Consider the following 15,764-nt stretch of genomic DNA (forward strand, 5'->3'; position numbering starts at 1 on the left):
CGGTACCAAAATCAGTTCGAGGCTGAGTGGGAACATGGTCTTTACGTCCAAGTACGTGAATCGGAAACCAAATATGGTCCAAGCGGCAACACATGCTCTACAGTGGACGCAGCTGTCTCGAACCCCCCCCGGAGATGCCAGTGATGTGTTGTGGAACACAAGAGACATTTCATTGATTATGGTTATTTTGGAAAATGTCAGTAGAGAAGTGTAGCCCAATGATGTTGACCTTTTAAGCTGTGTAACTCCGCTGAACAGCATCACAGAACGATGCAATTCAAGAAACAATATTGATCACGATCTGTTGCAGATCTGAAATGTATTTCTCCTAAGAAAAAAACACAATAAGCCTAAATATTGCAACAAATAAATTTCACCAAAAAAACATGCCCATGCTATCCTGTAAGAGTTTTAATACGTAAAACAAACACACTTCTCTTCCTAAACTGAGACAAATCAGACTATTTGGGATTTTAAAAAACAACAATTTCTAAATGACTTTGTGCATTAATGTGGCTGGAGAAAGTCCACATCCATTACGTCGTCCACAGAAAATAAGCCACCTTATTTAAGATATTTCATGATGTTACTTGTAGGCTATTCTATACAATATATTACAACTGGGGTAATTGGAATTTTGGGGGTTCGCGGTGTGCGGCGGTAGGGAAGACACAAACATCAGCGTTAACTTGGGGTTGGGGAGATGCCGCTTCCTTAGATTACCATTACGCATTGATTAGTTCCCCCCACAGTGAAGCAGCAGAGGAATTTCTGGGTGCAGATAGGACCACTCCTCTCTCTGCATATTATTTTCTCTCCTCTCTTCACAGTCGGGGCTTGGTGGTGAGGAGGGGGAGGGTGGTCTTGCAGTCGACGAGAGGAACAGGAGTTTATTGAGGAGCAGCTGCAACGGGAGGAAAACGCATGCAACTAAGCACCGTTGCCTTGCGGATGGTAAGAAGAGAGAGAAAAAAAGAAAAGATCGCTTGGACGAATGACTACTCTCTGCTGAGAAACTGCCGCTTGAATTGTTTAACTTGTTGATGCGACGCTATTCTACTATTTTTCCCTCTATCGTCTGGCTGCAGTGACAAATAGATGGGTGGCGGAATCGCAAGTATTCTCTTCCGAGGATAGGTAGCCTTTTTTTCTGAAACTCACCGTGGATGCAGTTTAAAGAGCAGCATTCCCTAAGGTGGGTGGTTTTCCGTTACTTAGATTAGGCTATCATTCCTGCTTATTGATTGGTGACGTTTTCGAAATCCAATTCACATTCTGCCGCAAAGTAGGCTTCCATACCTGAACAGTTACAATGAGGAAAAGGATTGAGAGATACTCAACAGTGCAATGCGCAGTAGCCTATCAGTAGAACTAAATGGGTTTGTGTGTGTGTGTGTGTGTGTGTGTTTGTGTGTGTTTGATATCACATTCTGTTAAGCCTAGGTGCTTCAGAACCCTAACCACCAGTGTCTCTATCTGCTGTTCTTCCTGCAGATGCAATTCATCTCTGAGCCATAGCACTGTGATAACCGGAGAAGGGTTGTATTAAACACTATAGGTCAGCATGGCAGCAGGTGTAGCGGCATGGCTCCCATTCGCCCGAGCGGCGGCCATAGGATGGATGCCCGTGGCGAGCACCCCGATGCCCATCCCTCCCCAAGAAAAGAAGAAAGGCCAGGACGGACTCATCATCCTCAACGTGAGTGGGACTAAGTTTCAGACGTGGAAAACCACTTTGGAGAGGTACCCGGACACTTTGCTGGGGAGTACAGAGAGAGACTTCTTTTTCCACGAGGAGACAAATGAGTACTTTTTCGACCGTGACCCTGACATCTTTAGACATATCCTCAATTTTTACCGCACGGGGAAACTACACTATCCGCGCCAAGAATGCATATCTGCATACGACGAGGAGCTCGCTTTCTTTGGTATAATCCCCGAGATCATTGGGGACTGCTGTTATGAGGAGTACAAGGACCGCAGGCGCGAAAATGCAGAGAGGCTTCAAGACGACGAGGAGATGGACATGAGCAATGACGTCACGCCGGTGAACCTGACGTACCGGGAGTTCCTGTGGCGGGCATTTGAAAACCCTCACACCAGCACCTTAGCTCTGGTTTTCTACTATGTCACGGGCTTCTTCATTGCCATATCAGTCATGGCTAATGTGGTGGAGACGGTTCCGTGTGGGACTTTACCCAACAGGTCAAAGGAGATGTCCTGTGGAGACCGTTACGCACTGGCTTTCTTTTGTTTAGACACGGCCTGTGTCATGATATTCACTGTTGAGTATCTCCTCCGTTTAATCGCAGCTCCCAGCCGGTACAAGTTCATGAAAAGTGTGATGAGCGTCATCGACGTGGTCGCCATCATGCCTTACTACATCGGCCTGGTCATGACAGACAATGACCAGGTGAGCGGGGCTTTCGTCACGCTGAGAGTCTTCCGGGTCTTTCGGATTTTCAAGTTCTCCCGGCACTCCGCGGGGTTGCGCATCCTGGGCTACACCTTGAAGAGCTGTGCCTCCGAGCTGGGCTTCCTACTATTCTCCCTCACCATGGCTATCATTATCTTTGCAACGGTCATGTTTTATGCAGAAAAAGGCTCCACAGCCAGCAAGTTCACCAGTATCCCCGCAGCGTTTTGGTACACCATTGTCACCATGACAACACTGGGGTAGGTGGCTGCATATAAGTCCATAAAACCCTCAAAGCTTTCTCAACCCTCCATGAATCACCGCCTTAATAGACTTATTGCCTATATGAAACATCCATAATATTAGCGACACACGGTAAACAAGAAATCCCTTGTTAGGCCTACTTCATTAGCCTACAGCAAATCCCTGTTTTAACCAACTATTTTTATTTTGAATTTTCTAATTCTTGAGGAGTAGGCTAGTTAAATTAGCTGCCGAGACACACAGAGACTAATTAGCACACATTTTCGGCCATTGTTTGAGCCGATTGTCGTGCGGCCACAGGTGTGCATTTATTGGGCATTTTAACGGCCTCCAGCCAATATGAGGGCAGGGACGATCTGCTTTATAGAGGCGTCTGTGCGCCATTCACTGCCTATCAATGAGCCTGTACCTCACAAACAGCCCTTATCCGAAGGTTAGGCCTCGTCCCTGCCTGTTATCAAGGGTCTTTATTGGGTGCGCTCCTTTGGAAAGGTTACCGGAATGAACATAAACGTTCTGGCCAATTAATAGAACGGAGGGATCTTTTTTATTTTATTTTTTTTTAAAGAAAATGAATTCCACCTTACTGGAGAGCTCTTAAGACCAAAGAAAGAAAGGCTTCTAACTGGCCAAGATCCTGCATACCGCATTTACAGGCCAAACCGAGGCACAAGTGCAGTGATTAAATTAAAGGCAAAGTACTGTAGTTTACAAAATGTGCAGCCAATACACACACACATGCACACACAAAAACACACGCGCCTTTCGTCTTCCTACATCTCCTTTAGCGAGATACAGTAAATATTTAAATGCTAATTTCATGCTCATGAACAACGTCAGCTGTATGGCTACTATGTGCTGATGTAGCATAAAATAATTAAACGTGATTAAATCAAATTAATCTGTATTGATGAGCGCACTCAACCGCTCAGCTGCTCGACGGGGGTTATTATTATTATTATCATTACTATTGTTGTTATTACCACTATTCAGTCCTGCTCAGCATTCTGGGCCTGTGCGCTTTCCAAGGTGCTGAAAAGTTGTGTCAGTGAGCCAACTGGCTGCCATTTGGTTTTGATCCGTTCAAATGAGTAAACGGGAATGCGGCGTTTGGCTGCCCACAGCGCTATTAGAAAGTTAGCTTTTTAGAAATAATAATCAGACCGTACCTAATTTGTGTGTAAAATTATCCTGCAGCTTCTTTACTCACTGTTGCACATATGTGGTTGAACAGCCACTCAGCCAATGTTAGTCCTCCCTCCCTCCTCTTCACTGATGACACAGAAATGAGGTCCTGTTGAAATAATGTTGTCTTTTAATTTCAAAGTCATAACATCACAGATCAAACATTGCAAAACAAATTGCCACTGGCTGTGTGTACTTGTGTGTGTCAGTCGCCTGTGTGTCTGCAAGTGTGTATATGTGTGTGTGTGTGTGTGTGTGTGTGTGTGTGTGTATGTGTGTGTGTGTGTGTGTGTGTGTATGGCTGTAATACCAGTGTGTGCTTGAGATGTGGTATACATCTGTAAATATAAAGTTTAGATGCGCACCTTTCTGCATTATTTTTGCTTTAACTGATACAGGAATGTTCATACTTCATACAAACAAACTGAATTGTATTGCTGATTTTTCATGTGTTTGATATGAGCCTTCTTGTTTTTGTCTGCCCTCATATCTGCATTGATGCAGCCACTCTGCACCTGGTTACCCTTCAGCTCTGCGGGCAACATACAGTATGTTATTATTATCATAAGTATTATTATATTATTTATTGTTACTACATCAACCTCTCTCTATCTGCTGTCATGCTGCGAGTGACACTGAGTTAGTGGGTTTTCTGGCATACAAAGCATCCCCCTGCACTCACTCAATACCAGTCGAACTATCACTGAGTGCACCAATGAGTGCATAATTAGTGATATGCATGGTTTGGTGATTGAAGCTGCCACCTCAAACGTAATGCTGCATTGGCTATGCTTTCCATTCAGATTCAAAGTGCAGATGAAAGATGAGTTGTGTAAGAGGGTACATTATTTATCTTTGGGGAGCAACAAAGATACTGCTGCATTCAGCTCGGAATCCCCTTTGTGTTGCTTAAGATGGATTTGAAAAAGATGTTCTGCCGTGCGAGAACAAAACTGAAATGTCCTTGGTAATAGGGACGTTTCTGTCACTCCATTGTAAACCATGACAGCCAGGCTGACAGATTTGCAACCTGAAATGAAGCCTTGCAGTGGTGCAGAATGCTGCATAGTGGACCACCGGTGGAGAGGCTGAATAGCCACCACTGAAAGACAAAGTCTGCTCCTTCTCATGATCCATCATTGTCTTGAGGTGTGCTTTAAAAACATATCTCACGCAACCCTACTGTAGAGCTGAACTGTGGTTGTCATTGTCTACTGAATACAGCTAACTGAGGAAAAATGTCTGTTGTTTTACTCTCCCCCAGTAACCTTCAATGATTATCTGATCAAGGGAAATGAGGTATTCTGATGGTTTGTGTCAGATCTCAGCATGCAGAAAAATTCATCCATGTTGAACAAATAGTTATTTAAGTCAGATATGAATGGGGTAGTCTTTTCACTCAGTTGTAAATAAGCTCTTTGAAGACTAGTGGGGACACTACTTGCTGGAACCTCCATTTGAGGCATTTGATTTCATTCTGATAGCCAATGATGCTTCATGTCTGCATGGTATCATGATGCCTTTCCACTACATATATTTTCAATTTCCCTGACTCACACCCTGTGGAAGTAAAGGTAGTGGCATGCGTTCTCTCCCCTGCTGATGGCCCATTGATTGTGCTTAAGCAGACGTGCAGACATTGGGAGAGCAGGGGCTCCTGTTCAGAGGCACTTGGCAGGCAGCCTGAATGAAAGGGAAGGGTGCCTGGAGACCAGCGAAGAATCAATAGCACTGTGCAGCTGCGTGTCACACCTCTGGTGTCTACTGCGCTGTGCCACCAAACACAGGATAAGACCCACTTATCCATACTTATTTAATGAGCCTAATCTATGTGTCTACTTTTGGATCCCCCCAAAAAAGAAACCTTCCTGTCAGACTGATCCTTCCAAGATCATCAAGAATTGTGCGGGTGTAAAATATGAGATTTTTATCTGCAGTATTGTGTTTTGCAATATCCTTAAAAATTGCACTAAGGTCTGAGAGAATAATTTTGTGACTTGATTTAATATTGTCCGTTTAAGGCAACGGCAGCTTCCAATATAAAGATAACGTTGCACTTTATTAGGCTGCAATCAGATGTTGCAGTGTTTTCTTGCTGTTGTTTTCTCTAGATGATCCACACAGTCAGGGTGAATTAGCTGCAGAGGGAGTTTTTGGTGCTTCAGATCTTTTAAGTGATTTAAGGTGTAATGGAGTGCACTGTTGAGAGCAGCTGTGAAAACGGTGGAAGTCAAGCGCAACCCACAAGGGAAGAGGAGTGAGGAGGACAGGGTTTAGTCTGGCACAGAGGCACACACGTACCTCTGGACACAAACAGACATTACCTTATAGACATAATAGGCCTTAGCTTCTCACACAAACATCTTTTCACACACACTTTTCTCTCAATCTTCATATCAATATCCTTCTTTTAGCCACTACTTCCGGATAATGCTAAGAGGACTGATCATTCAAATTACTGATTTGTTGTGAAATTTATGGTTGAATGGTAATGTATTGTGGATTGTCCTACAGTGCAACAAACGTTGCTCAACAGATGCAGAATTTATAACCATGTTGTTTGTCTGTGCCACAGCTCCACCCACCAAATAAGACTGTAAAGGCTTGACAACTGAGACCTATATACCTCTCCGGATGGGATTTATAAGACAAGGGAGTCAAGGTTAATAGACACGTGGGTCACTGTAGGGCCCATAAACCACCAGAAGTATAACCATTATCATGCGTGCCAGTTTTGACACCTCCACCCCATGGCAATCAAAGCCTACAATGCAAAGCATTTACTTCATGGTTCAATGTGATGCAGAGCAAAGCTTTTTGAAGTCCAAACACTGCACTGCATGTCAAATGTAATTGAAATGTACAGGAACAATCTGGAGGGCATTTTACTGTATCTGTACTAAAGAGATAAGAAATGCATTTTTGATAATATATTGCTCATGTGGTTGGATAAGTTACCATGGCCCTAGCAGGCAATGCAGAGGATTTTCACTCTTGTTTTTTTCCCCGACTGAGCGCGACACTCAGTGAGAACATTTGCTGTGTTTGATTATGTACTGCAATGGGTGTAATTTTTGTGTTCAGCAGAATACATTACACCACTTGGCATTGTGTATGTTATGCACATTATGAAAATCAGCAATCCATTATGAGCAATGTGATGTATTACTGTGTAAAGCAGAAGTGGCTGATGTGAGATGTGTAGGCTGCCATTAGCCTGTAGGCTCACAGTGCCCCTCTAGGTGCTTTATTGGTAAGGAGAGGTGATGCTAATATGAGGCTGGTATAATGGTCCTGAAGTGACAGGTGACTTAATGAGGGGAACCTGGCACTGAAATGTGTTCTGTGCAAGCTCCTTTCTGCCCATGCAAATGACTGCGAAATGGAGGAGGGAAAGCGAGGGGCGGGAACAGGCAGCCTTCTCCAGCGGAGATTAAGATCATTGAAAGACAGAATCTGTGAAAAGAAAAGAGATGCTCTTTTTTCTGCTAAATTGAAAATACGCAAGACCCTGCATTCTTTCTTTTTTTAAATTTCTCTTTGTTTTCATCACACTGAAACAGTTTCATACTGGCAGCCAGAGATTTAAATGGGTGTTGTGGACGTGTGAGTTGAATGATTGGTTAACATTTCAAAGGAATTTATATACTATAGATTTATTGCATCATATGTATGTACTTTAACGGGTAGAAACTTCAAAGACTTTCATTTGCACCTTAAATTACATTTTAATGATAGTATATATATTTTTTATCGAAAAATACAATGTCAAAAAGAAAATGTATTTGTGGTCAGTCAACCCTGAACTGAAAAACAGATTATGGCCAGCTGGTAGGTTGATGTGAGGATACTGTGTGTGTGAACTGACTCTAAAAGCAGGCATGTGTCACTGCGGATGGTCAGATTGATAAATAATCTATATGGCAAGGACAAAATGGCTGTCCCTCTATTTGATTCGATTTCTTTGACAACCTGTCTTCGAGGCAGCACCAATAACACTCATTCCACGCGGGGGGTTTTCATTAATTCACTTTGAATGTGCTGCATTAAGCAGGGAAATAGACTAGCATGTTCTGCACGTGGGCCTGGGTAACGTACTGTGAGGACATAAAATATGGCATCAGTGTTTTTTACACTGCTCAGCATTTTTATCTTTGTATTGCAAGCAATGCCAGAGATTAATGGAATTTTCCAGAACAAGATTAAAGTTACTCTAAATGCATTAGGAAATAAGGAGATATGTGAGAAAACACATCACCTCAATTTCATTGTTGTTAGAAACAATTTGCTCTGCTTGGCTCCACTTCTAGCCAGTCTAAGAGCCCAGAAACCCTGACCCAGCTAGAGTGAATGAACGAAATGGGGAAATATTGTCTATTATGTGACTATGTCCTATCTTGAAAGTTGATATATTGTAAAAGATAATGGATGTAGTGTATGGCATGAGATCACTGGATCAAATGGTGTGCAAATGATCAACAGCTATCTTATTTCACTTGACTTATTTACATACTCAGCATTTACATACAGATGAAAATGGCTTGTCTGGTCATGGAGATTGGTATGCAGAAACACATGCCTCCCCATCATTTTGTTGAAATGTACAACAGTTTTCAAAGAGGATTCTGTTTTGTTTAGACTTTTAATTTACAAGGTGCTTAGTATTAGATCCATATGATTATCATGTCAGGATAACGACAAATGTGTTCCACAAAAAAAATATATTTTAGTCATTGATTGTAAGGCAATATGTAGAGCTCTTTTTTCTAAACACTAATCCCTGTTATAACTATTACTATTATTACTATACCTCTATTGACAAAGGTAGATACTGTTTTAGTTGCTTACAGAGTCTGTCCTTGGGTGGCAGAGAGACACACTAAGGATGAGCAATACAACAATATTTTGTTCTTATCCAGTACCAAGTTATACCAGGGCCAGAATCACCAATATTGATTTGAGACCTTTTATTATTAAAGGCGGTAATGCATTAATATCATGAAGGGGAGCACCATGTGTTATGATTTATGAGGTGAATTTTCATCATTAAAAGGCTATTTCTGAATATACTTTCTTCACCAACAACATTATGCATTTTCTTTTCACTATTCTCTTTGTAATCACAAATTTACTATCTGTACAGCATATGACACCCTCTATCCTTATAGACCCTCAATTCAGATAAGCCAAAACTCCCCAAAAATGCCTTTTATAGGAAAAATTACACTTAAAAAGTACAATACATTACATTTATTTAGCTGACGCTTTAAATATCTACTCTGAAGAAGTTCAACACATTCAACACAATACAAATTGCAAGAATCATGCAAGTACATCAACTGTACTGAATATCAAATATGCTGAACTGCTTTCATTAAAAACATTGCATACATCTATGTAATAAAACGTACACTATATACTATACAAAAAAACATTCTCTCCTTCATTCCACAACTCTCATACCTATACGCTGGACACACAGCCTGTACTCCAACCCACAGACACATGTCCTCATACCTAAATGACAAAACAGGTCGATTGTCAAGTGTCCCAAAACGTCACTTGGAAAGTACAACGACATACACATGGCCAGTACCAGTTCATCAACAGGCATAGCAGACCTTAAGTGCGTTACATTAGTCACATGATCTGTCACATGACATTTACCACATGGTAAACGTTGTGAAATGGTGGTAGTTTGGTTAGGTTTAGGAAAGATTATGGTTTGGTTAAAATAACTACGTCACGTAAGTTGCTTCATCTATAAAATATTATTTAACTTTAAACACGTCACCTTTTGACTTTCTTTCTCACAGGACTCAAACATCGGTATCCTGAGTGAAAGTCCTTAGTTTACTTGATACATCCATTCTCCCCACCACACCTCCTTACATGGACTTTGTCGCTCTTTATACTAGTTACCTGACTTACCACCACTAGAGGTCGCGGCCTAACAAAGAAATATGTGTTGCACACGTGCACTCTTCTAATTTGTTAGTATTGTGCTTCTTGGAGTCCTGTCGTCACTGCGTCCAGCCAAGAAACCTCGTAAAACCACAATGGGTTGTTTTCACCCTTCGATTTTTGTACTGAGAGAGAGAGAGCTGGTAGGTAGAAAACTCTGAACACCACCAGGCTTGCCCTTGTTTCCAGTCTTTATGCGAAGCTAAGCTAACCTGCTGCTGGCTGTAGTTTCATATTCATGGAATAATAATAATAATAATAATCTCATTTAAAGGTCCAGTGTGTAATATTTCTGAGGATCTAGTGACAGAAATGCAACATAAGAACCAAAACTGTGTATTCAGAGGTGTACAAAGACCTTACATAATTAATTGTTATGTTTTTATAACCTTAGAATGAGCCATTTATATTTACATAACCACGGGTTCCCCCTTCCATGGACGTCGCCATGCGTCATCATGATTCTACAGTAGCCCAAAATAGACACTACAGAGTGTGTTTTGTCACTACGTTCTTCTTCTACTTCTAGTAGAATTCTGGCAGTGTAGACGTTCATCACTATGTTGAATATGTACGTTTGAAGAAGAAGAAGAAGAAAAAGAAGAAGAAGTAATAATATACAGCAGGGGTTGGCAAATAAGTTTTGTATTGGAGCAATATTTTTAACCATTAGATGGTGGGTGAGAATGTAAGACAAAATATTGTATGCCTCAGACATGGTGATTTTTTAGCTCACTTGGGTTGGGTCACAAGGGTTGTGTGTTTGATCCCACCTTGGGACAAAAAGTTTTTCTCTTTCAACAAAATGGATTCTGCAGCAACTGTTTCTCTGGCTCACATTAAAACATGTGCTGCAGTGTTTGTGTTTCAGTGTTTGATCCATTTGACATTTAGGGGAATCACGTTTTCGGACAGCTCTTTCAGAGGCCTGTCAAGCAGGCTGCAGACTATTTTAATGTCGTTCAGAATTAGAAGTAAAAACTCTCAATTCAACTCCAAGTTAAGCATTACAGCAAACAAGCTTCTCGCGCTTTTATTTTGTAGGTTAAACCACTAAAGAAGAAGTGATTATGTGAGTAACTGTCTGACTGCACCTTTTGTGCTGTGTCAGCCACCGTAGCTGTCTCTTTGAAAGGGTAGGTGGCAGTGGTAGACTGGACAGTTGGTTGCAATTTGCAACCTCACCTGTAGATGGCACTAAATCTTACACACTGAACCATTAAGACTGTCCTCCCAAGAAGAACAGCATCAGTCATTTCAACCCGCCCCAAAATATGTTTATATTCAAGTGACAAAGCTGTCTAGCACTTAGGGAGGAGGTCGGGGTGGATGGATGGGTCAACAAAACATCTGAATCTAATACGGAAGACTCAAACTGACAGCTTTAAAAAAAAAAAAAAACATGACCATGATCATTCTCAAACCTTAAAGAAGTAATAATTTTAACCAAAACCACAATGTTAACCAAACCTTAAACAGCATTGTCACATCACATAACTAATTTATTTTTCAACACTGATTTGCAACAGCTTTGGAAAGCACAGACAAATGATGTCCTGTCAATAGCTGTGCTAGATCAGAAAGTGTGTCGTTCTAGAGGGCATGGACAAACATATTTTATTTGGAGGACTCATATTGTCTCTCTGAAGTGCATTGAATCCTCTCAGCCACTGTACTACACTTTTATTCTGAAAGGATCTTAACAGTATTGCGAAGGTTTTTCTGTTTTCTATTGTGTCAATTCATGTCCTTTCATTTTAGTCAGATCCAAGGGCGTAAGTTTGATCTCAACATTGGTAGGACGTGACAAGGGGGCTGTTCAAAATTGTGAGAGAAATACAAATTAATTGATTTATCCATGCAGTAGCTTCAGAAGGGCTAAACATGAAAAACATAAGGTGTGTCCATATAGCATAGAAACAGCTCTTTGCTGCTTGTAGTGCTCTCTCTCTCTCTCTCTCTCTCTCTCTCTCTCTCTCTCTCTCTCTCAGCATTGTCCTTTATTCTGAAACATCTCAATTTAACGTAGACTCTAAGAGGGCAACATTGGAATTATCTAATATGATTTCACTTCAAAGATAATGCGAATGAGTTCACTTAAATATTGGTAGAGACGATTCTGTCCTCCCATAATATTGGTAGGGACATGACCCTACTGTTCCATATGCAAACCTATGCCGTTGATCGAATCTCACTTTCAGTACAGTAACATTTTCACATACTGCAGAAACGAGCAGCCACCAAGTTTCTTTGGAGAGACATAATCACTGCTACTCACTTGTTTAAATTTTCATGGTCAGAGGAATGAACTGTAATTCCCACACATTTACTTTAGCATTGTGAAAAAAAGTAATTTTAATAAATTGTAGAGTTAAACATATGCAAGTCGCTGGCCTTGCACTTGTTACATTTTTGTAACACTCGCAATAATCTACAAACAAAGAATCGGCGGCAGTTTGTTTTCACGGAGAGTAGTAACATTTTTAAAGTCCGTTATGCCAGAACATTGCACTGCTTCCCACATTGGCATGTAATGAGTACTGGTTGAGGGAGAAACAGTTGCTCTCTTATTTTTAGATGTGCCTGTCATTATACTGCATTTCCCAGACTCAAACCGGCCTCTGCCCCCTTCCTGACCTCAAAATCCAGCTTTGCAGCACAGATATAGGAACAAAAAGTTGTGAGGAAGGTGATGATTGTCCCACCCGCCACAGTGAGGAGTTTGGGAGGGGTGTATTGCTCTTTGCAACGATTTTTTCTCTCAGGCGCATGGGATGGCATAGCAAACACAATATCTTGAAAAGGTGCCAGCTTTTATAATGCCAGAGTGTGAGTATCCCTCCCCCTGACATTTGTCTCTTTATCAAAAATGCCCCTCAGCCAACAAGCCAACATCTGTGATCAGCAGAGATTCAGAGATTATAGCTAGCAGCAATCATCAGTCTGCTGTGTGAACGAAGGGGAAAATAATTCAAAGAGTGATGTAACTTCTGCTGGTCTGACACCTCATCTAAAGAGGGATAGGATTTCACTGTAGATACGGTTTTAAAAAGAAAGTTATGCTGTTTTTAAAGCCTCTCAGCAAAACATGAACTGTGGCGAAATGAGAGAAATCCGTTACCTTGTCAGTTACTCTAGTTTTTAAGTACTTACACTTAAATGTAGCGTAGCACACATTCATTTCATGGAGACACACTTTCATTGTATACTAGTTGTAAATTTAACATCAGTTACTGTCTTGTATCCTGTGAGAGCGTTGAAATCAATACAGACTTTCATGTACCAGAGGCAAACAGAAGGCATAGCTTGTCATCAGTTTCAGTGAGGGCTGTGAAACTTTGATGCTCACATTAATTGAAACTTCGTTTACAACCCATTCATATTGTTTGAACGTGAGCAGCTTCATGGCAAAGTCATGAATATTGATTCAGCCTGTTTGTCAGTTTAAAGCTCTGTTTCACTGTTCATGAACCGTCTCATTTTTGTCAGAGCTGAGGAATCTTGTGCCAGTTTACAGCGCCAGGATACCACAGTAAAAGCTCCTCATGATCAATACTGATCCCACTTGAATGAAATCCACAGTTTGCTGTAAAGGCAGAATACAGATCTCTGAAAAGCACAAGTGTGGCTTCGAATTGAGCTGCCCATACAGTACTAGCCAGTGTTAACCCAGTTTCATTGTCGAGTCTTTGCCACAGGCTCCATAGATTATTAGTTCCTGTATGCAGTATGAATGATAAGAGGCTATGTCCCATTTCAGTTTAGGTAAAAAGAGCTTCCTCCTGCCGGCCTGGCAGGGAGGTCCTGCTGAGATGAGGGATGTCAGCCTGTCACCCTGACGCATGGCAGCTGTTTCCTGCCTGCCCCAGCTTCTATAAATAGCTAAATATATCACCTAATGTAGGCCATTTGGTCAAACAGAAACTAAACAGGGCATGTGCTTTGGGGCTATATTTTTCTCTTTCACCTCAAACTAATTTCTCATGTACAGGTGTATCGGTGTCACCCCTACAGTCGTAATATTTCCCTCTTTAACTGTCTCAATGCGGTCTCAGATGGACTGATGACATATTAAGTGGTGATCATATAGTGTCATTATTTTATGTCAAGTTCAGACCTTCAAACACCTTCAAATGATCGTTTGAGCTGAAGTGCAATAGATTTAAAGATAAATATTTTAAATATATCTGTAATATATATTCTGCTATTCCTCTGCAAAGACAACCGGAAGTCACTATTATTACAGTTACTATAACAGGTTATTGTATATTGGGGGTGGACACAATAAAGCCTGTACAATAAAAAGCATTCCAATACACTAGGCCTGCAGTTATTACCAGCTCGTGAAAATTGCATTGTTTTTTAGTTTTTGTGCGTGTTGGAAAGTTGTTGGTTCTTGTTATAGCAGTAGTCAAAATTTCCATCACACATAACAATGTGATGCAATTGAATTACCTCAAACTATGGTCTTAAAGAATTACCACAGTGTTAAATCAACACTTGACTGCCACTGTCTCAACAAGGATTGAGCATTAAATCTTCACAAAGGAAATTGGTGATGATGCTTTAATTGTTCCCACCCTCTATAAATTCAGAGCATTTACACGACAGGTTGAAGGCAGCACGTGTCTGTCTATATTTCAGTGTAATTTACTATCCCACAGTGATAAATCATAGGATTTTTTCCTGTTTTGAGCCACACTCGTGGCGTGGCTCTATGAATGGCAGTGACTGTCTGTCAGCTGGTCGGCTCATCACTTTGGTCCAGACTGAAATATCTCAACAACTGTGAAATGGATTTCCAGGAAATGTTGTCCAGATGGTCATGGTCCCTAGAGGATGTAGACTGCTGACTTTGATGACCCCCTGACTTTTCCTCTAGTGCCTCCATGAGGTTGTCATTTGCAGATTTATGTGAAATGTCTTGGCAACAGTTGGATGTAGTGCTATCTAGTAAAGACTTTCATGTAAACTAGTCAACATTTAACTACACTGTAGTTAAGTTAAAATAAGCCTCCTGTTGATCAGCAATGTTAAATGCTGCTTCCACATGAATACATCAGTAATGATAATAATACAAATCTGAAAGGGTCATTCTGAATTTGGTCACTATTATTACAGTTACTATAACAGGTTATTGTATATTGGGGAATACTTACTTTGATACCATAAAGTAAATTTTCCTTATAATACCTATGTACTTTTACTTAAGTCAAATTTTGAAAGCAGAACTTATTATTTTTTAGTCAAGTGTTACTACTTTTATTTAAGGATCTGGGTACTTCTTCTACCACTGATCCTCCTAAGCCCTAGATGTGAAAATATAAAATATAATAATTCCAAGAATGCTTTCTTGGTGTATTCAGTTTAGGAATATTTTTTAGCCTACATGCTAGTAGTGAATACACACTCCAGGGGGTAAGTTAGGCTAACGACAACTATTGAAAAGCTTTATTTAGAACCGGATAGATAGCAGCAACTGTAGATTGATATGTTTCTCTAGGTGTTAGTGAGTGGGGGTTCAGCTCCCACCTAGAAGATGTCCTGCCTGCATGTCTCTCTGCAGATGTCCTACAAAGGGGTATCTCAACTGCTTAAGGATTGAATTTCCATCTGGGGATTTTCACTTCTTTTTCAAGGTATTAGTGGAAAACCGTAAACAGTTGATTATTATTTGTATTTTTTCCCTTAGCCAATTGTCCGTAATCCCTGTGGAGGAGCTTAAGAGTTAGATTTCTCGCATGCATGGCCTTATCTTTACATAACGGCCACCAGCAAATAGAGTGGGTCTCATTTTGACTAAGCCACACATTTGGGCCAAAAGGCAAAGACAAGCAAGTCGAGTTGAGCAAAAAAGAAAGCCAGTTAACATTAATAAAGTCAGAACCTATAATCAATTTCAGGTCCAGCTTTGTCTCATTGTCTTGCAGATACA

General features: G+C 40.9%; 1 protein-coding gene across 2 annotated transcripts in view; it reads left to right on the forward strand.

The window, feature by feature from the left end:
- Window positions 1-1,555: 1,555 nt before the first annotated feature.
- Window positions 1,556-15,764, forward strand: part of LOC123961896 (potassium voltage-gated channel subfamily D member 2-like) — a 34,265-nt gene continuing 20,056 nt past the window's right edge. For both annotated transcript variants that reach the window (XM_046037680.1, XM_046037681.1), the window contains exon 1: window positions 1,556-2,676. In XM_046037680.1, the coding sequence (XP_045893636.1) occupies window positions 1,565-2,676 (1,112 nt within the window). In that variant the 5' untranslated portion in view covers window positions 1,556-1,564. The remainder of the gene's footprint in view (window positions 2,677-15,764) is intronic.

This window comes from Micropterus dolomieu, linkage group LG22 (assembly GCF_021292245.1).
Source record: "Micropterus dolomieu isolate WLL.071019.BEF.003 ecotype Adirondacks linkage group LG22, ASM2129224v1, whole genome shotgun sequence".
NCBI lineage: Eukaryota > Metazoa > Chordata > Actinopteri > Centrarchiformes > Centrarchidae > Micropterus > Micropterus dolomieu.